At 45.9% G+C, this 26,696-nt stretch overlaps 1 protein-coding gene across 5 annotated transcripts in view; it reads right to left on the bottom strand.

The window, feature by feature from the left end:
* Positions 1 to 25,882, bottom strand: part of dusp8a (dual specificity phosphatase 8a) — a 33,938-nt gene extending 8,056 nt beyond the window's left edge. The window contains exons 1-3 of one of the 5 annotated variants that reach the window (XM_027015200.3): positions 25,082 to 25,882; positions 19,547 to 19,928; positions 13,405 to 13,543 (exon numbers count right to left, since the gene is read on the bottom strand). In XM_027015200.3, coding sequence (XP_026871001.3) covers positions 13,405 to 13,543; positions 19,547 to 19,777 — 370 coding nt within the window. In that variant the 5' untranslated portion in view covers positions 19,778 to 19,928; positions 25,082 to 25,882. Of the gene's footprint in view, positions 1 to 794; positions 1,226 to 13,404; positions 13,544 to 19,546; positions 19,929 to 20,047; positions 20,069 to 21,066; positions 21,088 to 21,881; positions 22,102 to 25,081 lie in introns of those variants that run through there. The other 4 variants (XM_027015201.3, XM_081711815.1, XM_081711816.1 and 1 more) reach the window with 4 other exon arrangements.
* Between the last annotated feature and the right edge of the window lie 814 nt (positions 25,883 to 26,696).

Raw genomic sequence — 26,696 nt, 5'->3', positions numbered from 1 at the left:
CATAGCACACATGCATGCTGCACAATGAGGAACATCACAGGCAGCAGGGCTTTGCCTCCGGTGCTTGTAGTCACGCATGGCCGAATCGCAGGATAAAAAAGTCCTGGGGCAGGACACACAAGCAAAGCCATTAACCGCTGCTTCTATTACCCTTCTATTACCCTTCCTGCTGTTCTTCCCCAAAAACAATCCAGCAGCCTCACGCACAACAGTCTTGCAATATAAGTGAATGGGCTGATAACAGCAACCGTTTAACCGCTGCCCAGTGACAAAGCACAAAGCAAATACAGTGACTCACATATGCATACACACTCTTGCTTGCACAAAGACGTTCAACACACAGACACACACACACACACACACACGTGCATAGTGTAATGGAGCATGACGTGACGTGTTGGGTGAGATACACCTATTCATTCACAGGTAGCTTATCGGGATGTGTCATTTCTTCACTGTGGTTATTTTTCAGAGTGCTACACACTCTGCACCACAAACAAGTTTGTCTGGGAAATCTTATAGTTTTTAAAAAACAAAGAAAAGTATAGCATCACATAAACCGTGGAGCAAAGCACACAAAAAAGAGGGTGACTAATGGACCTTTGCAATTATTTTAGAAAGAAAGAAAGAACATGAATGAATAAATGGACCACAAAAAAAAATGAACCACAAAAAAAAAAAAATAAATAAAAATGTAAACGTAAGGACAAACAATGACAAAGAAAGATAAAGAGAGCAGATCTGAGCGGTCCCGGGTCGCGAGGCTCGCCAGCCCCAGGGAGCAACAGACCCACCTCGCAGCTGCCGCGCCTCCTTCATCCTGCGCACCCTCATCTTCAGCCTCATGCCCGGCCGCGGGGGCCTGGGGGAGACCAGCACCACGTCTGCAGGCATCGGTGGCGGCCAAAGCCCAACTCCCAGCGCGCTTCACCAGCCGCGGACACTGGACGTGGTCTCCACACGCAGAGACGGCTACGGAAAGGCCGGGCTTCCTGTGCGTCCTTGACGAGCGTCCGGAACCTTCCTCCGTCCGTGTGGCAGCAACTGAAAGTGGAGCTCCCTATTGTTGTGCGGCCTCTGTTCACTCTCTCTCTCCCTCCCTCTCTCTCTCCCTCCCTCTCTCTCCCTCCCTCGCTCGCTGTTCTCTTTATCGACTGACTCTTCCTCCCACCCTCTCTCTCTCACTCGCTCTTCCCTCTGACCTAAGAGTAAATGAGCTCATTTGCTATGAACACAGATCTCTCTCTCTCTCTCTCTCTCTCTCACACACACACACACACACACACACACACACACAGTCTCTTTCTCTCTCTCTCTCTCTCTCTCTCTCTCTCTCTCTCTCTCTCACACACACACAGTCTCTTTCTCTCTCTCTCTCTCACACACACACACACACACACACACACACACACACACAGTCTCTTTCTCTCTCTCTCTCTCTCTCTCTCTCTCTCTCTCTCACACACACACAGTCTCTTTCTCTCTCTCTCTCTCACACACACACACACACACACACACAGTCTCTTTCTCTCTCTTTACTGAAGTCAGAGCAGAATCTTGGCTCATGCGTGAGGCATGCAACCACATTCCTTACTCAACCAGAAAATATGTGGCCACCTTGGGGGCCCGCCTCATGTTTTTAGAAAACGGAGAAAACGAAAAGTATTTCAGATGCCATGAACACCACGTTTGCTGGTGAAGCTCAGGAGAGGTTGAGAATTTGAGCTTTGATGACAAGGCTTGCAGTAGTATTCTGGATCGTGCAAAACGCATGATGTGTGGAAGGTTCAGATCTGAAGAGGCTGTGCTTATTCTCCTTTGAGAGATCCACAGTTCCAGCTCTTATCCACCCCACACCCTGCCAGCACAAATGACATACGCACTTCTTTCCTGGAGTGAGTGTTGTTTCCGTTGTTTCGCTCATTTCCAAGAAACTATTTAAGCAAATTCCTTTATCTAACCCACCGGTTATATTTAGTGTCACGTGCAGCTCTTGTTTAAATGCCGATTTAGGTTAAGCCTCACTGTCTTCCCCTGCTCAGACACCAACCTGAAGGTCTGAGCTTAGCAGGAATGGATTACGAGACACTAAAAACTGCCATCGCTTGCGCCGGCTGAAGGCTTTAAATAGGAAGGCTGGTCATTCTTTCCGTGTGGTCTTTGAGGCAGAGCACGCTGCCGTCTCTCCCTTTCCCTCTCGAGCACAAGCAAGGCCGTGCTTTTTACGACATTCGGTTCGAACGAGGCACAGGGCTTGCTGGGTAAAAGCCCGACGAAGGTGTGTGGTGTTGCGCTGAGGCAGACACAACACCGGGAGCCCCGTGCTGTTCATCTGGCCGCAGATACTGTAAACAGGCTTGTGAGAAAGGCGAGCAAAAAAGTGTATATCCACGGTTAACTTTTCATGATCACGGCCACGTAATTACACACGTGTCATTATATGGGCATGTGATCTATGCGTGCGTGTGAGGGTTGCAAACAAGGAAGCAATCAGAAGCTGGGAAAACCTGTGTAACCCAGCCTGTATAAACCACAGTAACATTCAAATAGCACCCAGCAGATGATCACTGACAGCCAAAGAGGGCCTCCTGCGTGTCTGGGTGTGTATCTGTGTGGCTCAAAGATTGTAATTGCAGCCAGGCGTGATGCATGAGCCTGGCAGTGTGTTGGACAGAACTGCTTCAGTGGTGTATGTGTGTGTGTGTGTGTGGCGTCCGCACACGAGTCAGCACAGATGCTGGAGATTGGGCGCATGTCAGCGATTGATGATTGTGTTTGATCACATTGTGATCACATCCTGATCACATGATCAGCGGTCAATGGATGATGTAATGGCCACAGAGGCCCAGCTGCCATGTCAGCGGTGTGAGCTGCTCTCTAGTGGGGGAGCATGAATTCATGCCAGCCAAGGCACTCCTATCACTCAGAATAAGCCTCAGGGGAAGTGTGTGTGTGCGTGTGTGTGTGTGTGTGCACGCGCGCGTGTGTGTGTGTGTGTCTGTGTACGTGTGTGTCTGTGCGTCTGTGCGTGTGTAAGCACAAAAATGATAATAATACAGGAAAGTAGCTTCAGTATCTGGCAGGGACCCATCTTTTTAATAATCAGTTAATCCCCAATAAAAATAAACCCAGTGGGGGAGGAGGCAAGCAAATTAGCTGTCCACAGCCATATCGCTCCCAAACCAAGATCCAGGAGCGCAGCCCTGCTCCCAAACCAGTAATGGAAGGTGGCGCTGGACCTCAACGTCTGACTGTCTTATGTACACAAAGCCATGAGCAGGCTGCCCGATGAAGTCATGGAAAGAAAGAAACAGGAGCCGTGTGTGCGTGTGCACATGCGTATGTGCATAGGAGATACGGTGCTATCATTTTTCTTCCTCCCCAATCATATAGGGACAATTTCAGTGCATGTCAGAGCCATAAGGAAAAATCTGCCTGTATTTATTCAGTGCACAGTTCCTTTTCAAACAAAAAGCCAGTCAAACAGCACACTGAGAATGGCCCAGCAACCACCTGCCAACTGCATTCAGTCCAACACGTGTTTGCACAAATGCGCTATTTTTACATGCCAGCTTTTCTGTCATCTTACTCACACCAATTAAAATGCCAGTCTGACTTGTGGTACTAACATACATTAGTGAGCTCGTGAAAACACTCTGCTCAGAGGTCAACATGGGTCACAGAGAGTGGACTCGATAACCCCCTTAAAATAAACCCGCTATACTATAAGACATCCGTAAAAACACAGCTAAAACACAAGACACAAATGTTCAAAGTTAACTGATGCCATACTGCCCAATTTCAGCTTTACGGTTCAGAGTTCACAAAGGATTTAAAAGCAGCCTGTAAACTGTACATTCATTTTCTCTCAGGCTGTAAAGTGACTGGTATGGTGCAGTGTCTCTCAGCCAGATGGCATGTCTGTCATGTTAGATCTTAACGACCAGGTGGGAGACTCTTGGATGAACTAGATTTGACAGCGCAATTACCCCCTTGTGTCCTCGCCTGCAGTCAGTTCCTGGTTAATTAGCTACCCTTCAGCCTGGCCTATTCTGATCTCAGATCAGCTTTTACCCATCGGCCTGAACACTGGTATCAGAAATGTAGTTTGAAATTTATATCCATCTCTGTCTTATCTCTCTATCTGTACCTCTATGTATCCATATCTATATCTATATGTATATATCTATAAATGACTGTGTTCTCTATGTATGGGCTGTATATATCTAAATCATAGTGAGTATGTTTCTGGGGCTATCCTGTTAACTCATATACGAGACATTAACAAAGGATATAATATCTCATGTAACCGACTAAACAGCTTCTACTGTGGCAGTTGATGTGTTAGTGTAATCATGAACGCTTTGGTGTATTTTCAGTGCCCAAATAAGGATGAGCATGAGAAAATTACAGCTCTCAGTTCATCCCCAATTCAGCCCAGCTGTGCGACATCCTGATTGAGTCATGCTACCCCTACACAACAAAGAGCACAAGCTTCCACAGCTTACACAGGTCTCAGGTCAGTCTTAGTTTGTGATGTGCTGTGTCTGTGACCAACAGTCACTATTGCAATCTGACAGCAATGTGTCATGCAGTCACGGGCTGAAATATGAGTCAGCATCAAGTTCCCCTTTTCTGTTCCACGGAGAAACTCGGAAAGACAGCAGGATGCATACTGTTGTATATGATGCCAGACGAAGCTTTTATTTGTGTAATCCACCTCATGTCACCTCTTCTTGTCTTTTCTTCTTAATGTAAACCTCCTAACAGATAACAAGTCAAAGCTTCCCTTTGTGTAAAGGGAAACTTTTCTGTGTTAAATAAATAAATAAATAAATGTTAAAAAACGTAATGAAGAAATGAACATCTGGGTTTTGTCCACGTTCCCTGTGGGATCTCCAGTGCTGGAGCAAAGAGGGATGATGAAACCACAGAGAGACACACAAAGGTGATAATGAGTCGAGCATTACTGGATGGCACACTGTGACAGCCCCGTGCCTCTCTGGCCAAACGCACACATGCTACACTGCCCCAGAGTCGCTAAGCCCTAAAGCCCAAACATGTTAAAGGCACCGTGTTAAATATTTAAGACTGTGTGGGCACCGGCAGGGCTCCGAAATCACCTCCATTCATCTTCAGGGGAGGAAAAAAAAAAAAAAAAGGACACGCAGTGCATTATGGGAGGCCTGCGACAGAACTCCGTCGGCGAGGGTCCACATCAATGTTGCTAGCTCCTTCAAAGCAACCCCGGCAGAGAATCGACCAATCCGACAAGAGCCGGAGCCTGGCTTTGTAGTCTCCTCTCCCTTCTGTTTGGTACGTTATTGGCTATTACGTGGTCATATTTGATCTATTTACAACAAAACTTAATAAATGCTTTATTAAATGATTAAAATATTATTATTAAAGAACAGTACGTTCTCCGCATGCTGCCCGCTACTTCAGGGAAATGAGTGTTTATGCTGGTACCTCTAATGACCCAGCAAGTTCTAGAAATAGCTTTGAGAATATGTAGAAGTCCCATTTATTTGTACCAGCAGCTCTACATTTAAGAGCAGAGCTATATCCCACATGTGCTATATGAACAACACCCACCTGAAACTACTAAAACCAATCAGCCATCATTACTGTACTTTAGAAATGTATTATATTTGATTGTATTTATTGTCATAGATTATGGCAAAATTAATGTTCAAACTTTCAACCTTCAATAATAGACTACTTTTCTAAGGCCAGAAGACAACTTAGAACCAATAATAAGAGATCTTTATCTAATGTAGTCAGACTACAGATTGTACGGTGTCTTAATTGAGAGATGGAAAACAGTGGACTGAAGCTAACAGCTATACCTGTGGGCAGTGGACTGGATGGGGAAAAAAAAATCTTAGAATCTTTGAAGACACTTTAAAAAAACGACACTCGCTTAGCAAATGAGCATGATTTTAGCCTTCATTTCCTAAAGTGTTGAAAACCAACTACAAGAATGCTAACAGAGGAAGCCCTGGATTATATAACAACCAACACCCCCCCCTCCCCCCAAACTACTCACTCGGAACATTTCTGTTACCCAGCCTAGGGAGTTACTCTGCGAAAAGAAAGATTTTCCCACTTTCTCAGTTGTAATATGCACATACATGAAAATAATTTCAAAATATAATCTGTTTTGTGTCTAGCCATTTGACAATCCTGTGATATAGCAATAGCATAACAAGAGGTCCAACTCCAGAGGTGCTCACAAACTTTGCAAAGCAGCTTTTTGCCAAAGATTAAAAAAAAAATCCCTGGCAGTATAACCTTTATATTATAAACAATAAAACCTTTATATTATAAACAATAAAACCTTTATATTTTTCTACATATGATCTAGACCATAAACATCTAAATAATATAGCATTCCTCAAAAGCCAGTGCTTAAAAAAAGACACTTACGGCAAAAAAGGGATACTAGTGATCAAGAGATCTCCAGAGTGTTACACAACAGTGAGGGTATACGTGTGTGTGTTGGGGGGGGGGGTTCAGGAATGATATTAGGAAGACTCTCAAAATGATGTCAAAGTCTGCATTCTTCACAGAAGACTTGAGCCAGGCTGGAAAATCCACATTTAGCCTGGGATGGATGGAAAGATCTCCAGCCTTTATCAGGAAATGAACACAGGGCCACGTCAACAGTGCAGAGTGTCAGCAAATGCGCATATGCCTGCATGAGTGCGTGTTGCTGTGTTGTGATGCACCTTTCCTGGAATTCAGCAAGTGTCTGAAGACTCGTGTGACCCTGCCACAAGAGCCCTGCAGATTCTGGGTTCACATATAAAGACAACGACCGATAGTGCAGGATCTCATCCTAATAAATACAACAATCCAAACTAATGCTCATAACTGAATCCTTCAGTCAGAAAATATTTCCTTGAAAAATGTGCAGGTCTACGATTGCAGCACTAACTTTAAACAGCCATCCGCTGAATTCTCATTTCCGTAAGACACACACACACACACACACACACACACACACACACACACACACACACACACACACACACACACATACACATTTATGTTTGTCATTTTCTCCCTAAGAAATAAGAGCAGTCTGTAGCACTGAATGGATTTTTCAGGGGTGCCAGGAGAGCTCACTGCTATGCTGCAGCAAGGCCAACTTTCCTACTGCAAGAGCAGAGTGAGGAGGCTGTTAGCACAGAGATTCCAGCCTTCTTTCCTTCATGCCCTAGAAAGGGAAAGAGGCCCAGTGTGTACATCCACAGCCACCCAACAGCTGGACCCCTGAGCAGGAGGTCCGATGCGGGAAGAGTGAAACTTTACAGGAGGGAAAAATGAGAATGAAAAAAATAACTTTGAGGAGAAGAGAGGTGAGGAGAGGAGAGGAGGAAAGGAGAGGAGGAGAAGAGAGGAGAGTAGAGAGGAGAGGAGGAGAGGACAGGCAAGGAGAGGAGGAGAAGAGAGGAGAGTAGAGAGGAGAGGAGGAGAGGAGAGGCAAGGAGAGGAGGAGAAGAGAGGAGAGTAGAGAGGAGAGGAGGAGAGGACAGGCAAGGAGAGGAGGAGAAGAGAGGAGAGTAGAGAGGAGAGGAGGAGAGGAGAGGCAAGGAGAGGATGAGAAGAGAGGAGAGTAGAGAGGAGAGGAGGAGAGGACAGGCAAGGAGAGGAGGAGAAGAGAGGAGAGTAGAGAGGAGAGGAGGAGAGGAGAGGCAAGGAGAGGAGGAGAAGAGAGGAGGAGAGGAGAGGAGGAGAAGAGAGGAGGAGAAGAGAGGAGAGTAGAGAGGAGAGGAGGAGAGGAGAGGCAAGGAGAGGATGAGAAGAGAGGAGAAGAGAGGAGGAGAGGAGGAGAAGAGAGGAGGAGAGGAGAGGAGAGGAGAGGAGAGGAGAGGAGAGGAGAGGAGAAGAGAGAATTCACATCATGCTGAAAGAATTTGGCATCACCAGAACCTCTTACATTTGTTCAGCTCTTCATGTAATTTCTGGGAATTGACATAACAGATCATTTGAGGCCTTTGAGCATACAAAAAAAACCTAGAGCCAAGTAAACAGAGGGGCAAATGTGGGACAGCCACTGGCCATTTCTGTACACCGCACACGTCATGTGTACGTGTGTGTGTGTGTGTGTGTGTAAAAGAAGGATCAGTTGGAAGCACACTGGTTGAAAAGCAGGCGACAGGCGCCAGATGTGATGACCACAGAGGCCTAAACTAAAAATAGAGCAGTGTTCTCATCAGTGGAGAGAGAGAGAGAGAGAGAGACAGAGAGAGAGAGACAGAGAGAGAGTCAGTGTAGTGTGTTTGCAAACACGTGTGTGTTTGCAATAAAGCAGCATGCACGCCCCTCGGGAGCTTACCTCACCACCATCAGGGCACCAGTGTTTCTGTGTCATTGATCAGGCTGTGATGGACACGTGTTCCACAGACGGGGTTAGCAGACTCCCTCTGGAGAAATGAACTTAGTGTGTGCTCTCTGGGCTTTACACGAGTAATTCACTCTGGAGCATTCAGTACTTCTGTCTTAGTTTAACTTCACTAGTAATGAGGTACTAGCATCGCCACTTCAGGTGCTAGCGCCACTCCTGCAGTTTATGTAATTAACGTAGTTCAGCTTTTGCCATGTAGCGTGCACACACCTACAGTTGTGTAACAGATAGCTTTAATACAGTTGAGCCATATTTTTGTAGCGTAACGTGTAGCTCAGCTAATTATATTTGTAAAGAACACTGTCCAGCATTAATGACAAAGGCTTGTAAGCTTGCGTAACCGTAAAGCGCTTTTGTTTAATGACACGGATTCAGTCTTAAACTGTCACCACGCTGCCTAAAGATAAAATACAGAGGAAATCGATTTCAGCCATGGCGGGGTCTATACGTGCTGGGTGGGGAAGTGTCTGGCGGAGCACACACACACACACACACCACACACACACACACACACACACACGTCACCAATGGAGAAAGAAGAAACAAACACCCCGTCGGCAGAAAAGGTGCAGCGGAATGACACAAACCTGCTTTGAGCTCTAAATTCTGCTGAAGTGCGAGGAGATGAAAGGAGCATGGAGAGAATGAAAAAGATGAGGGAAAGAAAGAGGGAGAAAGAGAAAGGGAGGAGACGGAGGAGAACAGGTCCGATTTCAACCTTTCACTCAGGCTCATCAAAGTGAAAGGCCGCTTTGAACTTTAATCATATATAATCTTCCATCATCGGTCCACATAATCCGTTCTTTCTTCTGTTAACTATTAACCAGGAGCAGAGGATCAGAGCGGGAGGATCTATTATAGTTCCACCACGCCTTGCATTAGACAACACACCGAGAACACGCAGGTCAGGCACCGAAGCCAAATACCTCCACATGAGACAGTACTGCAGAAGCAGAGTGCCAGAGCACGGGCACTGTGGCACAGTGCAGCAGACGTGCGCTGGTGCGCGCACACACACACACACACACACACACACACACACACACACACAGTGAGCTAAGTGACCAAGTAGACTTCAGCGCCTGCTGTCCAGGGACAAAAACAGAGGCAGATGGCAACGCGGTGGTGGAAATTAAAAACAGTCACCACATCTGTAGGGTGCATACACACAAACACACAGACACACACAAACAGCACACAGAAAACCCAGACACAAATACATGCATGCAAACACACAAACATACTGCAGCTCAGTGGAAGGCCCACCTGATTTAATTAAATCCCTTCTGAGCGAAGTGTGAAAGTGCCGAAGTGTGACCTCCTGTGTGTGCACAGTGGGAGTAGGTGTGTGTTCTCTGCGTGCGTTTGAGCTTGCAGGCATCTGTACTACACTGCTGAGCGCGAGAAAGAGGAGAGCAACACAGGAGGCGCGTTCCACCAGCAGCAGACAAAGGAACGTGCTTTACCAATCGGGTCTCGGCAGGCAGGAACACGCCGACCCCACTGGGGACAGCTGGGACACGCTCATGTGGAGCATCGTTGCGGCTTCTCTCCAGTCGGAGGAGCAACCGGCCGCGCCCATGGCAGACGTCAGCGCGGCCAAAAGAATTCTATCAGTGTTTGTGCCACAATCCATCACCTCACAGGACTAGAAACGCTAAAATTAAAATGTACACTTACAGCTGAAGATCTAATCCACTTAAACACCACTCAGATGGAGAGAAGATGGTGTGGGGACCATTCACTGCTGTGCGATCTTCAGAAGGACGGCTTTAGACATCCTTCAGGTTGTGCCATCGTCTGGAATTTAGTCCCCCTTTCCTGCTATGATGTTATCTTAGCTAGCGAGAATCATAGGATGGCCGTCCTTCATCTCTTCAGACTCAGACACGTGTGTGTGTGTGTGTGTGTGTGTGTGTGTGTGTGTGTGTGTGTGTGTATATGTGTGTGTGGATGGGACAAAGCTGGCTGGTACATTTGGGCAAGTTACAGCAGCAGTGTATAAACAGCTTCTTATCTTATCTAAACAACCGTTAGCGAAATAAAGCATACCAGCGGTTCCCCGATATAGAAAATGTTTACCGGCCTGTTGCTCGCGGTGTTTACCAGCCTTTCTGTTTATTAGCGAGCATCATGGCTCCTGCGCTAGCTCCTTGTGCTGCCGCTGGCCCGTCCACTGCAATGCGCCGCATCACCATTGCATAAACACACCAGCAGGGTCACTCCGAGTGCGTGTCAATACTGTACTCGTTGAGGTCACCACTGCGTCTGTGCGCGTGAGCACCCGAGAACTCACTAATCCCTTTTCTTGCGTGCACACGTACATAGCGGTTTAGGACCAAATCCTCTGCCCAGGACGGGCGAGACAAAAGCAGGCATAATGAATCCTTTCTTTGCACTGTCAGTCTCATTTATGGGGTACTTTTCTTTTCATCCCCCCCGAGCATAAAAACAGACGAGAAAAGAGGAGAAGAAAATATGCGAGATGGAATGAGTAGTGCAGAAGGCGTCCGAAGGTTTATAGCATATTTACATCTGGCAGAAACACCTATCTAGAGAGACGTACATATTTTATCAGCAAGATAGCACGTGCAATCCCTGGGAATTGAACCATTGACCTCAGTGTTACGAGCACCTGGCTCGACGAGGTGTGCTACAGGAATGCGCCGGGTGCGCAGGTGTTAGAGAGCACGGCCCAAACTGCAGGAGGCTGCAGAATAACAGCAGCGCCACGGCAGCACACGAACCCAGCCCGCAGGGGCTGCGGAGCTCGTAAAGCAGAGCCACCGTGGCAGGCAGGGCCTTCCATGTCAGGCCAGCGGAGAGGGCGAGGCGAGGCAAGGAGAACCTAAGGGTGAGGCTGTGCTCCATGGCAAGGTAATGGGTCACAACGCGGCCACCCTAAGGCGTGCTGCTGTGGGCAACAGCGGCACAGGGTCCTCGTCTGAGCCTGATCCAGAGCACTCACACACACACACACACACACACACACACTCACAGACACACACACGCGCATGCACACACACACACACACACACACTCGCGCGCGCTCCCCACATGGGCCTGGACCCGTTCTCCAGCATTACGTCAGCTTCACTTTAAGGCTCACATCAAAGCTGAGCAAGAGATGTTTGTCATCTGTGCAGCCTTAGTATGACAGTAATGAAATCCCCGTGTGTTGCTTCCCTTCACGAAGAGAGTTCGGCTTCGGCTGCTGGCTCGGGCCCTGGCCTTCCTCCCTCATGAGCAGGCTCGTGCTCACACAGCCAGGCTGGTTCAGTGTGGATAAAACCGGAACACCCCTCAAAAAAGGCCCACAGCTGGGAGCAAACAGGGGCCCCCACCGACGTTCACTGACCTCATTTTTATCTGCAGCTTCCAGCCTGCCTCACTCTATCCTACTGGCCCCTCACCTCTGGAAACGGCAGCTATCGCAATTCCCCCCTGCGGGACGTCTTAATCGGACACGCGAAACGCAGCAGGGGACACGCGCGGGGGGCCGTCTCGGATGTGGAGAGAGACGGAACAGACCGAGAGCGCAGCTTGGAGTGTTAAACATGACAAATTAAGAGAGGGAGAACCGCAGGCGCTTAGTCATCAGAAACATGAATGAATTATCACCACCGACTGGAAGCCCTAATCTCCAGAAGGGGGCACATCATCTAAGATTACGTAGGGGCCTGGTTCGCATCTTTCAAAAATTGGCCCAAATCCTGAGTGAAATGGCTTGGGTTTTTTTTCATTGATGACATATTTGGAGCAGGGAGGTTTTGAAAACCCTTAAGCTTCGTAGCAGGAGGTGCTGGCTGTGCGTTTTCTATAGACTTCATACAGCTTCACACATCCGAGTCGCCCACTGTGACGAAACACATCAGCATTTCCCGCATTCCTAATTACACCGCCATGGGCGTTTTCACCTGCTCGTAGAGTCACTTGAGATGGCAGGAGGTTGGGGTTCTGCACGGGGTGCTAGCAGACTGAATCTTCAGAGTGATCTATGCCAACAGTGAGCCCGGTGGTAAAATTATCTCTCTGGACTTCTCTGCCAATCAATTTCCATATTACCCACACTAATTCTAGTATTGTATCTCATATTAATTTCTAAATAAAAAAAAAACAAACAAACAAAAACTGACTTTTAGTAAAATAACTGCTGTCTCATCAGAGTTCAGAACTTTATAAACTTGCATGCAAACATTTCAAGTACTAGACCAGAGCAGTAGACCGAATAGTAGTATAGAATCTGCACCATTCAAGCATTCTAAGCATATACAATCTGATTAGATCATATATGTCTTCAACATTCATATTATTCAACATTGATTTTTTACTACAACATATTTCAGTTCCAATTTATTAATGCAGTGTATCTTCAGGGTAATTTCATTCATAACAGCAAAAGACAGACAGACAGACACACACACAGTACACATGACAATATGTCTGTCACACACTTTTATTATACGATCTGCCAGACTCCATGGTTGCAAACGCTGACGTCAATAATAACAGTAATGCAATCATGTTAATGTAATGTTGGTTAATGCAGGTCCTTTATACCATCCCTGGGAATGGTATATTGAAGAAGCACCAGCCTGGCTCTGTGTCAGACTGTATGGACAGTGACGTCCGGAGAGCCGTTAAAGCACTACCAGATCAAAGACTGACACCAGGCGCACTTCAGTTATCAAGACCTTGAAGCAGTCACCATTGTGTGAAGGCTGCATGTGCAAGAACTATGAGTGTAGAAAGCAACAGGGGAACGTGCTACAGTAACAGAAAGTAAGAAGCTTGTGTGCATCGAAGGAGTTACGTACTCCACGCAAATATAAAGAGAGAAAGACAAAGAGCGAAAGAAAGAGAGAAAATATACAAGTAATATCCGAAAGAGATGATGGAAACAGCTCCCTCTGTTGGTTAAAAGCAGACGCACATCAGAAAGACTGCGATGCGGTCACTCAGCTTGTCTTCAGCTGAGCAGAAGTTCATACCTGTGAGCAGAGACACTTTGTGGAACGTTCCATCCAACTTGCTCAGCAGAATGTGGACAAAGCCTTCTTTGGAGAGCTGACTGACATCTTTAGTGCTTTGGTCATACACCACCACCTCTTGTCTCCTGGTCAGATCCACCTGCAGGTGCACAAACACACACGCGCGCGCATTACAACAACGAACAAAGAACCTAAAAAAGAACACAGTACAACAAGCAGCACTAAAAAATAGCAAAACAAAACCCAGATTCCATGGCTACAAAGAGGTGACCTTCATTTATCCTTGTCTCTGTGGAAGCATTCTGTATATACTAATGCCGGTTTAATATCTAATGGGTAGGAGGATTATAGCAAATACATACAGATGTTTGACATTAAGCTTTATGCAATACTCTCAGAGACCCGAAGACGCTAGAGAAGAGACCCACACACCGAGCTTTTCCTCTCTCACCTAATTTAAAACACAATGCAAGGGACTGGCGTGGCTATCTCAGTGTGCGCAATAACTGTTATTTATGTGTTACACGCACAAGCAACCGTGCATGTAATGTGCTTGTGTGCACCACAGAGCGCACAGTGGTGCGGGAGTGTGAGCGCGAGCACCGAACTCTGTGTGTGGCTGTCTGGCTGCCTCCATGTTGTCAGGCAGTTTTTAAATCACGTGGCTATCAGCCCGAGCTGCTGCAGAGTGCTTCTGTACACCACTGGAGCCCCGGCACAGAACGAGAGAGACACACAGACAGACCGAAGGATGAAGGAAACAGGGCAGTATAGAAGGAGACAGGAGCAGAAGAAAGGATAGAGAAAGGAGTGATGAGCATGGAGAATATGGAAAGATGACAGAAACAGAAGAGAGAGACAGGTGATGGAGACAGAAGAGAGAGACGGACGGGTGATGGAGACGGACGGGTGATGGAGACGGAAGAGAGAGACGGACGGGTGATGGAGACGGAAGAGAGAGACGGACGGGTGATGGAGACAGACTATCATGACTGATTCACCGTTTTCTTTATTTAGAACACTTATTTGAATGTCTAGACAAGGCTGCTGCTTCAACATTGTCACCAGTGTTAAGATAAACAGGACATATCTACCTCAATGACACATTAATTCTCCATGCATCTAGTCACATTCACTCACAAATCAATCTGAGGGTGTGTCTGACAGTAAATAATAATTAAGTGAATGAGTGATTGTGTGTGTGCGTGCGTGTGTGTGTGTGTGTGTGTGTGTGTGTGTGTGCGTGCATGTGTGTGCTTACACAGCAGACTTATCAGCTGCAGACTGGCAGACTGCCCCTCAGGTGATGTCACCAGCCCAAGGTCAGACACAGGTGCCAAATTACCAAGCGGTTCCAGTCACAGCCAGACAGCCCCACAGAGAGCCACAGTCTGCATCCCAGTACAGAGCCACAGTCTGCATCCCAGTACAGAGCCACAGTCTGCATCCCAGTACAGAGCCACAGTCTGCATCCCAGTACAGAGCCACAGTCTGCATCCCAGTACAGAGCCACAGTCTGCATCCCAGTACACCCAATACAGAGCCACAGTCTGGTGGAACAGACCAAAAAGAGAGAAGCAGAACTGAATGGTAACTAACTATAGTGAACTATTTCCTCTGAGACTGTGAGTAATCCAAATCAAATCTTCCCCTGTGTTTGCTGCCATCACCAACCATCAGCTGATGACCACCGAACAAGGCGTTCCACATTTTAAGGGGATGAACGCTAAATGCAGCTGGTGACATCAGCTGGGGATTACGCCATCTCCCTGGGTTGGCCACCTGCTGGAGACTGGCTTACCAACCACCCAAAGCAGGCATCAATGAAAAAAAGAAGAATGGAACGAGCAATAACAACAAAAAGCTAAAAATTCATTCTGTGATGTACTGAAAAACCATCCCTTTTTAAATACTAAAAACAACCACCACTACCACCACCACTCATGCATGTCATAATAAAGCTCCTTATTTATGACTCAGGTCAACCCTTTGGTTTGCCCTCAAAGAGAGCAAGATGTAAGTAACATTACATTTACAGCATTTGGCAGACACTCTTATCTAGAGCCACTTACAAACGCACCTTAGCACTCATTAACCTCATGGAAGTGACATAACACTCAGCAATTCTTAGAGTTAACACAAAGTCCAGGCTAAGCCAAAACATCATTTCACATGTCATCCAAAAGCATCATGCATTGCTAACTGTCCTGCTCCCCTCTCCTGCTCCCCACGACATGCGAGCCAAATTCATTATTCACACACACACACACACACACACACACACACACCAGCAAGGACAAGCTCACCTCAGCCAGGCCGCGGTCTCTGCCTCTCCCTGGCCATCAGATCTGACCATCACCTGTGTGGCGGGCCTTGGGAGCACAGCACACGCTGACCACCAACTCGCTGCTAAAGCCCAGCAGACACACAGCCGACAACCCACCAAGCAAAAAACCCCACAGAATTTTCGCCATTGGGAATTCTGCAATAGCACCAAAACTTTGAATTGTTTCACTGTGCAACTGAGGGAAGCTAGAAACTAGGGAAAAAAATGACTTGTTCGAACCACTTCTCAAAGTCCACTGTAGCTGGAAATAAAGGCTACGTTACACAGTGAGCTCCATACAGTAGGGGAATTGAATCAGGGGTCCTCAACTCCAGTCCTGCAGATGTCCAACACTGCAGCGGAGTTCCAACACACCTCGCTCCAGAATTCAGATGCCACAGCTCAGATCAGGGATGTACTACTGTGTAGGCCTGTAGCTCTCCAAGATCAAAAGATGAACTCATATTTACATTTCTCTACTGACATAGTGAACCCAACTGTGAGTGTAGTTCCGATATGCTTATTTTTAAATACACGCTAGATTATGGCTAAGTGAATATTACCAGCACATAATGGCTTCAAATGGTAGTACATGAGATATACAACTTGGGTTAATAAGTCATAGAAACCTGAATGAATATTTTCTGTAAACATCTGATTCAGGTTCAATCATGTCTCATGTAAACATTATGCTGTTAATGAACAACTAACTGCAGAAGACAACATGACTTCCACAAAAACAGCTTCAATAAAGAACCATTACAAATGCCTTTTTTTTCCCCAGAGCTATTCAACAGATCCAAGGTTAGCAACAAGACACATGTCATGTTAAGACTGTGCAGCTGCAGTGACATCAGCACCAACAAAAATGACAAAATTAGGTTTCAAATATTTCACTCGTCAGTTATGTGTCGGTGACGGCGCTAAGATGTACAGTCATGCGGATGGGCCTCCTGACACACAGCTCGGGCCTCCCCGAGCATGTCCGTTACATTAGCACTTAGTGCCGCTGCACCGAGAACGGGTCAGTGGATCTTAGCCAACAAAGCACGTGTCAAATCTCAACCTTCGAGACAGGAACGGCAGTCACTCACCACAGCTAGCAAGAGCTGCTTTTTTAATGTATTCATTTAGGTGTTCTATGGAGATCTGAGACAGGCTCACTACTGAAAGCCATTAAATGTCAAGGTGAGGCATTTGTAAAGCTGTTTCTGCATCATTTAAACAATAAATATATTTGGTTTCAGGTCCTCTAAGATAAAGGCAAGTTTTAATCTTGATAGCATGGATCAAACTAGGAGTTTTTGTTTTTGGTTTTTTTTTTACTCCAGTTAGTTCATAATGCATAGCATGTTAGGATTTAAACTGATTTCAGCCACTACGTGAATGGTTTTCTAAAGCATTTTCAGAGGAGAATATGCTCCACAGATGCCTCCTCCAGGATTCTTACAAACTCAGTCTAGGAATGCTGTTAATTTGTGGTTGCATACTGCATACCTGATTCAGTGTCATTAGGACATGGGAGGAGGCATTAATTATAAAACCATACTGCACTGTGTAAGGTACAATCCATCTCAGAGAGAAACACATTTTTGCTTCTGTTTACGATGCAGTAACAGGCATGAGATAGTTGCACACGTGTTCTTGAATCTCTACCTTAGGCTAAGGCCTTATCCTCTTAGCCTATAGCTGAGATTACATGCATTCCTGGCCAGCTTCTTGGTCTGGCCTCACCCTAGGCGACCACGAAGCCATCTGTCAATAACGACTCAATGGAACATTCGACAGCATGGATTAGCATAAGCCCAGAAATCGTCATAGTGAAGTGCTCATGTACAGGATGACTATGTGGTCTAGCCACTGTACTTAACACTGACACATTTACCAGGCATGCTAGGCCAACCCTGCAGTGCCTTCCACCAACGTAATATAGTGGACCAAACATGGTGGCAAGGGGGACCTTGCCATTGTGAACATACCACCAGTCAAGGTTATGCTCTCCTCCACTTCCTTCTTTTATTCATTCTCAAAAAGGACTACATCAGTAGCTTTTGGTTGCTGTGCTGTTGAGCGTAGGTCACTGCCCAGGTCCATACTAAGAGTCTCAAAAAGTGGAAGATGTTGTTCTGTAGCCTGGGCTGACTGTATAGACACACTGCATGTGTCTAGTCTGTGCTTTAAAAATGGCTACACAAAAGAGGATGATGTCTCGCTTAGCCAATAATAAAGAGGCTCTAGTGTCCAACCTGGCCCACCTCCCCCTAAACACCCAGCGAGTTTCAGCTTTCTCTACACGTTGTATTAACCCCAGCCATCGTCCTCTTTACTGAGGAAGAGAACACAAACCAGGCAGCCCTAGGGCATGACTAGAGAGATAAAAGGGTGAGCAGACAGCGGAGGGCGAACGGCCCCGGTGAGCAGTACCTCTTGTCTTTTCGGGTCTGCCAATGAACCAGGCCCAAGGAAGCAGTCTGCTCCACTTTGGGAACCAAAACAGCAAACAAAAGCACAGCGCTGGCATGCGGCAGCCACACACTGGGCCCAAGCCACTGAAAGAGTCTGTTCGACATTAGCTCCTAGAGGTTCTCTTAGCCAATTAACTGTGAGAGGTTCTGCAATGACAGTGCAAAATCTGGATCAGAGGAAGAAGTGGTGAAGAATGGCAAGCAATTAAAAAAATGCACCACGGATAAATCAGGTTTGGTTGAGCCCCCATACTGAAATCACGAGCTAAATGTTCTGTTTTCTTCCCATGCTCTGTGTTCATGAGCAAATGGAGACACCTGAACCTGGTGCATGATGAAGTGAAGCAAGAGGAACTGCAAAAGGAACATGAGCAGCCGAGAAGCACAAGGTAGAGTGCACGCCCAGCAAAGCGCATTCAAGCATGAAATTCAATATGAGGAACTAGACAAATTTGGTTTTGAACAACTCATCAAAATAGCAAGGTCACAGCTGCACCATCCTACTAGGTCAGTGTAACACCCAGAATGAAGTTATGAGTCATACACCACATTAATATCACTAATGATATCCACTGGTATTGATATACATAATAATCCATTAATCAGCTGAATTTCCCCATCACTAAGAGTATTACATGTGGATGATGCCAAGGCTTTGCCTGAGCAGGTTTGCTTGAAAAAGAAAGCAGATCTGCTCATCATCTTTGTGAACTTATCACAGCCGTGTTGGGACGCATGCATGTCAAAACCATTTCTGCTTGGGTTTTCCCCAGATATGTTCCCTCAGTTTCACTAAGCATCTAAAAATGATAAAGTCTTTGCATACTAGCTCGTCTGGATGGGAAAAAATGAAGTCATATTCAATGTTATATTCAATGCAGATGTCATGGAACGTGCAAGGATCCAATTTCTGCGCGATTGGTAAGCAATAAACCTACAGTGGTACTCCAAATATAGAACACTGGGAGGATCAAGAACAGTGTCTAGGCCACTGACTAGAATCAAACCACAGGACAGCAATGATGTCCACTCCTCAAATCTCCTATAACGTCTCAATCTGCTTGTTGACAACTAGGATTAAATCCAAAACCTTTTTTACGAATAAGAGAGTCAAATACTGCAGATGCACAGGAATTTGGCTGTCTTTTATTAGGTGCTAAGACTTGGGCTATCAAACAGGTTTTCAAAAGTAACCATTAATTAGTTACACTGCAATGTGACGAGGTCATTTCATCCATGGAGGACCTATAGGACACGTGAAGTGTCCTCTTCAAAGGGAACAGCTGGCTTTGTTCGGAGTCCCTTTAAATTTCAGCCCCCTGCTCTTCTCAGAGTTTACATGGTGCCATACCTTGACCTTCCCGTTGGGCTGCAGGAGCTCAATGACAGACACCTTGTCCTGCTGTAGTCTCCTCTTCACCAGCTTGGAACAGCAGACGTTGACGGCACCGTGCACATGCGAGGCATTGTACTCAGAGAACGTGCGGCTGTCGATAACGAGCAGGCGGCCGGCGCCGCGCTGGAGCAACCCGGCCAGACGCTTGATGTCCATCGCGCTGCGTCGACTCTTCTCGCCCGCCATGGAGGTTCCTCTGGAGCCTCCAGAGAAGATGGGGCTCGCTCACCGAGAGGGACACCGGAGTCGGGGCGCGTGCTGGCAGGGGCGAGGGGGTGGTGGTGGTGGTCAGATCACCGGAGTAGCACGGGGAGAAACTTCATAGCTGCCATGCTGCCTGAGGGAACAGAAAGGAGTAGTTTAGGAATGACACTAAAGCATGACTTCAGATCATTCTTCAGGACTTATTAACCATAACTCAGCAAGAAAAAAACAAACAAAAAAAACATCCATCACATTAAATTCTTTAGAAAGACGACTGTTCTCTTCCCCCACTCGTCATCAAATAGCATGCAGTACAATTTACAAGGGCGCTTATTGTCAAAGGAGAGAGTTCCAAATGAAACACCACCACCAGCTAGCATTATGTTAAGCTATGGAGGAGTGTGTGTGATGTTTGTTGTCGGATTTAGAAAGGGCTTTTGTTTGCCTGCTTGTGAAATAAGAACCAGGCGAGGTGGCCTAAAATTAAGCTCAGGGAATTTCGAACCTGGCACACTCCCTGATGGGCAGGGCACGCACGACACACAGAGCCTCTAAAGCTTCAATCAGTTTGTCAAGAGACTCCACTCATCTCAGCTCACCTATCAACTACCACCTATTAGCTGATCCCGCCCACACAAACTAGATTTGTTTAGGCTAGTACAGGCTGACACGTAACTGCATGTTAAACATATGATGTCTTAAGATCCTAATTAAGATTAGGTCTCGACAGTCAACTCCACATGGCTCCACATTGTTTGTGACTTAATCTGTCTTTTTGCCACGGCGATAAAGTGGACATCCACCGCAAAGCCATAGGTGTAGGCATACGGCACGGTCAGGCTGACCACTTTAAAAGGGCTAGTAGCGTTTCCTGGAGGGAGCTGCACCAGTCTCCTCACCACTCAGGCACCCAGATAAAGACGGCCGACGAGGGCAATAAGAGAGACAAGTGCACTTATGCAGTGCATACAGAAGCGCTCTGATAACAATTTTCTAGAAAGAGGGTAAAAGAGCATTTTTAATTCACCTAAGAGACATTTGGATATGATGTGCAAATTTTTGAATGAAGTAAGCAAACAATGAGAGACAAAAGTGCCCCATAGGTGGGCTTCACTCCGGCGTGTTTGTCTGCCCTGTTTTCCACAACTCTCATCTAACACGGTCATAAAAAATACATGCCTTTGGCTCGGTCTTTCCTTCCCCCCGTCCTCATGGAGACTCCAGTGAAAGTAAAGATAGATGAGCTTTCTCACGCGCTTAGCAGAACTCACCAAAGCGTATCCATGCCATGCACACCACATGCTAAAGACCAGCTGGAACTGGAAGATTCAGGAAGCTGGAACCTCTTTAGACTTCCTTATGTGGATGATGTTTCCAAGAAATAGCAAAAATATGGTTCGTCACTCCCAGCACTAAAGCGCAGAGCATGTCCCTTTGCTGGGTCTGGATAGGGAGACCCAGGGGTTAGGGAAGGTGGCCCAGGGGTTAAGGTAGGGTGGCCCAGGGGTTAAGGTAGGGTGGGCAGGCATGCTGGACAAATAAAAGCACTCCTGCGTGATTGGGCTTCTGGCTAAAAAAAAAAAAAAGGTTAAGGACCAGGTTGGCAGCTTTCACAACAGCTCAGAATGTCCACCATGCAGATATCTCCCTCTGACTCTCTCTGACTTACTGCCCCCCCCCCCCCAATCCCTCTTACTCTCTGCAGAGAGGAAGGGAGGGGTGATGGGATGATATTACTGCAAGAAAACCTGCAGTACCATGCAGTGAGTGTTTGTGTGTATGGAGAGAGAGAGAGAGAGAGAGAGAGAGAGAGAGAGCGCGAGAGAGAGAGAGAGAGAGAGAGAGAGAGATTTCTTGCACAGAGGTACTATGCACACAAAACATCAAACATTATGCAGACCAAAAGCACATATCTCCCTCCCCATACGCACAGAACACAAATAAGCACAAACAATAAAATTACTTATAAAATAAAAACAACATTAAGAAGAAGAAGAAGAATAAAGATGACAACGATGATAAATCACAACAGCACAGCTAAAAATAGAAAGAGCTTGCATTTCTCTGTTCAATCTCAGTACTTTACCTTCAGCATAACTCAGCATCCTACGTGCGAAAAACACCCCACACCACACCCTGGCCGAACAGGTCACTTTTACTGTAATACCTGCCTCAGCACCTAATAAACAAACCCCATGCTGGGTGGCTACCAACCCGATCTGCTCGCTCCCGATCTGCGACAGCACAGAGCAGAACTGCCTAGTAACCAAGCTCGCGCAAAGAGCATCACCAACACGGGCGCGTGCACTGCGATGACGAAAGTAACCACCCCCCCCGCACTGACAAGCCGTCTGCAGAAACACACCAGCCACGCACACACATCCGTTATTCAGACACAACGCGACGCTCGCTGGTACACGCCGATCTGCTGGGGAGCGGACCGTACTCCTGAGTCTCCTGCCTCTCTGTGCAGGCAGCGTGCATTCGCACGCTGGCTGCCAGCCAGCTCAAGCACGGCCAGGCTCCTCACTCGACCTGAGAGGGGCGCTGTGGAGCCTCTCGCCCCACGAATGGACTGCTGGAAAGAGACCGCCGGAGCAGCCTGGGGGACAGGAGCAGGTACAGCAGGTCGGGAGCTCCTGGATGGGCTATGCGCTGCAGTTGGAGTCAAGCTTCCATATCCAGGCTCACTCTCACTCTGGTTGCAGCCACACTTAAATAGCTTTCAATCAAATATTGGATGGTGGCTATGAACAAATGTCCTTTATCCATCGTTCGTCATCTGCTAGCCCTGTTTAGCAGAGGAACATGCTATTAAGAAGTAACGCCAATGTTCAGCACTTATTATGCATTTATCCACATTTGTTAAATGCAGACAATGATGAACAGACTGGCTGAGATTGTGGTTGTTATGGAAACACAGAACTCTAAAGAATCACTGGGAATATACAGAAGTTGCAGGTTACTTGGGCATCGTGAATAGCAACAAAATTCCCAGAGCGCTTGGTTTATGATTTTTTTTTATTGAAACTTTAGCAGTGACTCATAAATTGCACACAATACAGGGTTGTAACCAGAATCAAAATTTGTGATGTCCACATTTTAGAAATGTGGCTTGCTCAAATGAATAAATGTATGAAGAAATTGCCAAATTGATTTCTTATTGCATTTGATTTGGAAACTTTCTATCTTCTTTTCTGATGTCCCAGACTTGTGTTGAGGTGTTGATAAAGCTTGTTTAGAAACAGGAGAATCAGCACAAACCTCACATTAATGTTCATGGCTATTAGCACTGACTAATGTCTCTTACAGTTCAGTGTATGACTAAGTAGGCTATTTTAATGAAAATAAATGTTAGAAGCCAAGATGCAAGTTCTAGTTTATGCTACACTCCTCCACATTGTCTGAAGGTTGCTGTTTCCATGCCGAATTTCCTAATTAGAGGTGTGTGTGTGTGTGTGTGTGGGGGGGGGGGGGGGGGGTTGCCTTCCAAAACTAATGATGTCTGGACTACTGATTAAGAATGTAACATTACTTACAGACTTACTATGTATTTTGTAATGTTTGCTACTTCCTGACCAAGCAAACTGCATTTAGAGTCCACTCCCTCAGTTCAAACCATCATTATTATAATAAATTGCCCTCAGATCATTGTGTAAAGGCAGCGAGCAATGGCACGCGATGACACACGGCTGTTCTGCACTTCTTCACACTGACCAAAGTCCAATTCCTTACTGAACTGAGGCAGGCAGCAGTAGTAGCTGTTGTGATTAACACGGTCAACATATTACATGATTCTGTGGTGTTGTGGATTTGATTCTGCCACTGGTGACTCTGGGCCTGCCTTATGAGCACTGCATCACCGTGCTCCATGAACATGATTGCTACACCACGCCAGGGTGAGTTTATGCAGCAAGTACAGGACAAAACAAGGCAGAAGAAATATGCAGGCTAAACAGCTTGTTAGATTTGTGCAATATATTGTTTTTCACTTATCACAAAATGGGGATATGCAAGAAGAAATCATGCATGCAAACACATACTCAACTCACACAGAAAAGCTCCAATTTGCTCAATATAATATTTAGGCTGCGTTTTTATGTGAAAGCTTTAAGCTCTGTGCTGTGTGTCATTTCACGTCAAACCAAGTAATTTCACAATCACAACATGAAGCAATACAGCCACAATGTAATATTCTGTTGACATTCTAGACACTCCCTACCACACACACACGCACAAACGCATGCGCACAAACCCCTCCACCACCATTTAAAAGCATGTAAGCCAAGAACCAATTCCTTAGCTCAGTCTTTGAATGTCCCAAGACAACATTAGCACCCTGGACAAGAGCACAGTGAGTCCTAACATGCACAGAGACTGACAGTTTATGAGCCAAATGTGGCTGTTTATTTAGGCTTGTTTTACTGTGAAACAGAAGACTCCATGTGGGAAAATAACATATCTCTACTCTCCTGTGGATATCAGTAAATAAGTGTCCCCTTGAAGTTCAGATAGTGTAGCCCCAAAGGACAAACTAATTAAATGTGACTTCAATGTGAAGTCCATGCAGTGGTGGATGGATGGGGAATACTGGGAATACAAATATAGCACTGACATGATCATATGACCCTCAAATCCAGCTTCTACCAGCACAGCAGGTCAAACCCAGAGTAGCATAGGTTCTGTTTTCTAATATAGTTTGGGCCGAGTATTAGATTGGACTGTAAACTTGCATGTTACATACAATTAAGGTTTAATGAAAGCAACTTTTTGAGGCACGGATCAGCACAGAGTGCAAACACTAATAAAGTAAGGCGCTGTCATGGAACCTTCTGATTAAAGACGGAGGACATAAATGGTACAGCAGCAGATATCCTGTTAGTAACTCGCAGTGAGATGAAGATATCCATTTTCATAAAGATCTCTCCTCTGCATGGTGTAATTATGTCCATCCTTTGGCTTACCCAAGACAGAGCGGATGAAAGCGTGCATACAGAAAATGCATCTAGCAAAACAACTAAGAACGGTAGTGATAAAAAGACCAGAGGTGCCATAGGCTAAAATAACAACAGGCCTTCCGCCAAAATTACGCACCAGTGGCGGAATGCGACAGAGTACAAAACTGTCAATTTGCCATTGTTGGCCAGAGCTCCCCCATCCAATTTCGTTGACCGCAAAACACATTCAGATGGCGCTGCACCACCGTTCGTCCTGTGCTTGTCATTCGTCATTGTGCAAGAGCACTAATCCCAATGCGTTTTTATCAAACCATGCATCCGTACGTACCAGACAATCACCAGTGTCCATGGAACCAGTCTGTCCAGCTCGTCTCCATGCAGACACCGCGCTCCGACGGGAATAAACGTCAGTGTTTACTAATCATGGGTCTGGGCGCTGGTGGACTCGTGGACCGATGAGTTTACACTGATGTCAACGCGCACTCAACAGGCGAATAAAAAAACGACATTATCGACACGGAAAATAATTTATTCCATTGCATCGTACTTGGGCCGACGACCTAAGGCTGTGGTTGAAAATAAAATCTGCATTTACAAGATATTAAATCAGCCAAGAAAACAGAAGCTGCACTTGGACACTAAAAATGAACCAAAGGATGAGGTCATGGTTCAGGAGAAGGAGGGGGGGGATGTGGTTGACGTCACTTTCAGCCAATAGGAGTCGGCGGCTCAAGGGCTGGCTGACGTCAGCCCTCTGATCCGCGGATTAAAGGGACACAGTGATTTGAAGGAGGATGCGCGGATAATCGTGGTCGTGTCGCTCTCGCAGGAGACGCACTGCACAGCGCTGTTATGGCCAGGTTCTGGATAGTGGACACCATAGACGGATCGGAGGCAGACTGGCAAAAACGCCATGTGTTGCTCAACGATATTTTTGAAGCATAAACTGTACGTCTTTTATTCACAAATTCACAAGTCTTTGTGTTATGTAGTAAGTACTGGCTCAACTGAATGTCCGACAGCGCTGTCATGCGGTTGGCGGTAGAAAAAAACGAAAACAAGCCAGCGTGGTTTCGGTGGTTTCTCTCTCTCTCTCACACTCACACTCACTCACACGTCTCCATCTACCGGTTTTGAAAGAAAGTACATTCCTTTTACAGTCCTCTTCCTGTTACACAAGTTGTACTGAACAAGAAAAAAATGTAAAAAATAAATACAATGAAGCAAACAGAGCATAGAGCTCATATAAGCTTATAATATTTCTTGTCAACATTATTATTGGTGGTAGTGCAGTAACAACAATAATGGCAATAGTAACAATGGTGATTATTGTATTTCTAAAATCTTTATTTGTAGCTCTTAAAAATCGAGTATTTAACAGAGATTTGAATTAACATGAACAGTTAATTAACTAATTAATGGAAAAACAAATGCAGTAAGGATATACAAAACATTTTAACAAGTGAAAACCTAATTTAAAAAGACAAACAAAACATTTGCACACTGACAGAATTGTTTTTCATTGTTCTAAAGGCATTTTAATCTGTCTTAAATGTATTTGTAAGACAAATATTAATAGTGAAAGTTGATAGCCTATGCCTGAACTGATTTCCAAAATAAGCAATATATAAAATTGAAAATAATAATAATTATATCAATTAATTTTAAATGCCTCCTCAGCAAAAATCTTTCATTCAGAATTTTAGTCCCTCACCCTACAGGTACTCAGCACAGATGTAAGTTCTCAAGACATCTTAGGTAGCTTTTTTAGAGACATTGTAAGTGGCTACCTTATTGTTCTGGAATGGTTTGTGGAACATAAAGAGTTCAAGGTGTTGGCTTGGTCTCCAAATACCCCAGATCTCAACTGGATTGAGCATCTGTGGAATGTGCTGGTGGGGGGGGATCAGATCAACGGTGACCCCACTTTACAAGCTGCAGGA

Source organism: Electrophorus electricus, chromosome 4 (assembly GCF_041902795.1).
Source record: "Electrophorus electricus isolate QZ-2024a chromosome 4, ASM4190279v1, whole genome shotgun sequence".
Classification (NCBI taxonomy): Eukaryota; Metazoa; Chordata; class Actinopteri; order Gymnotiformes; family Gymnotidae; genus Electrophorus; species Electrophorus electricus.
The sequence above is the reverse complement of the archived record's forward strand: the minus strand, read 5'-3'. Positions and strand labels throughout refer to the sequence as shown.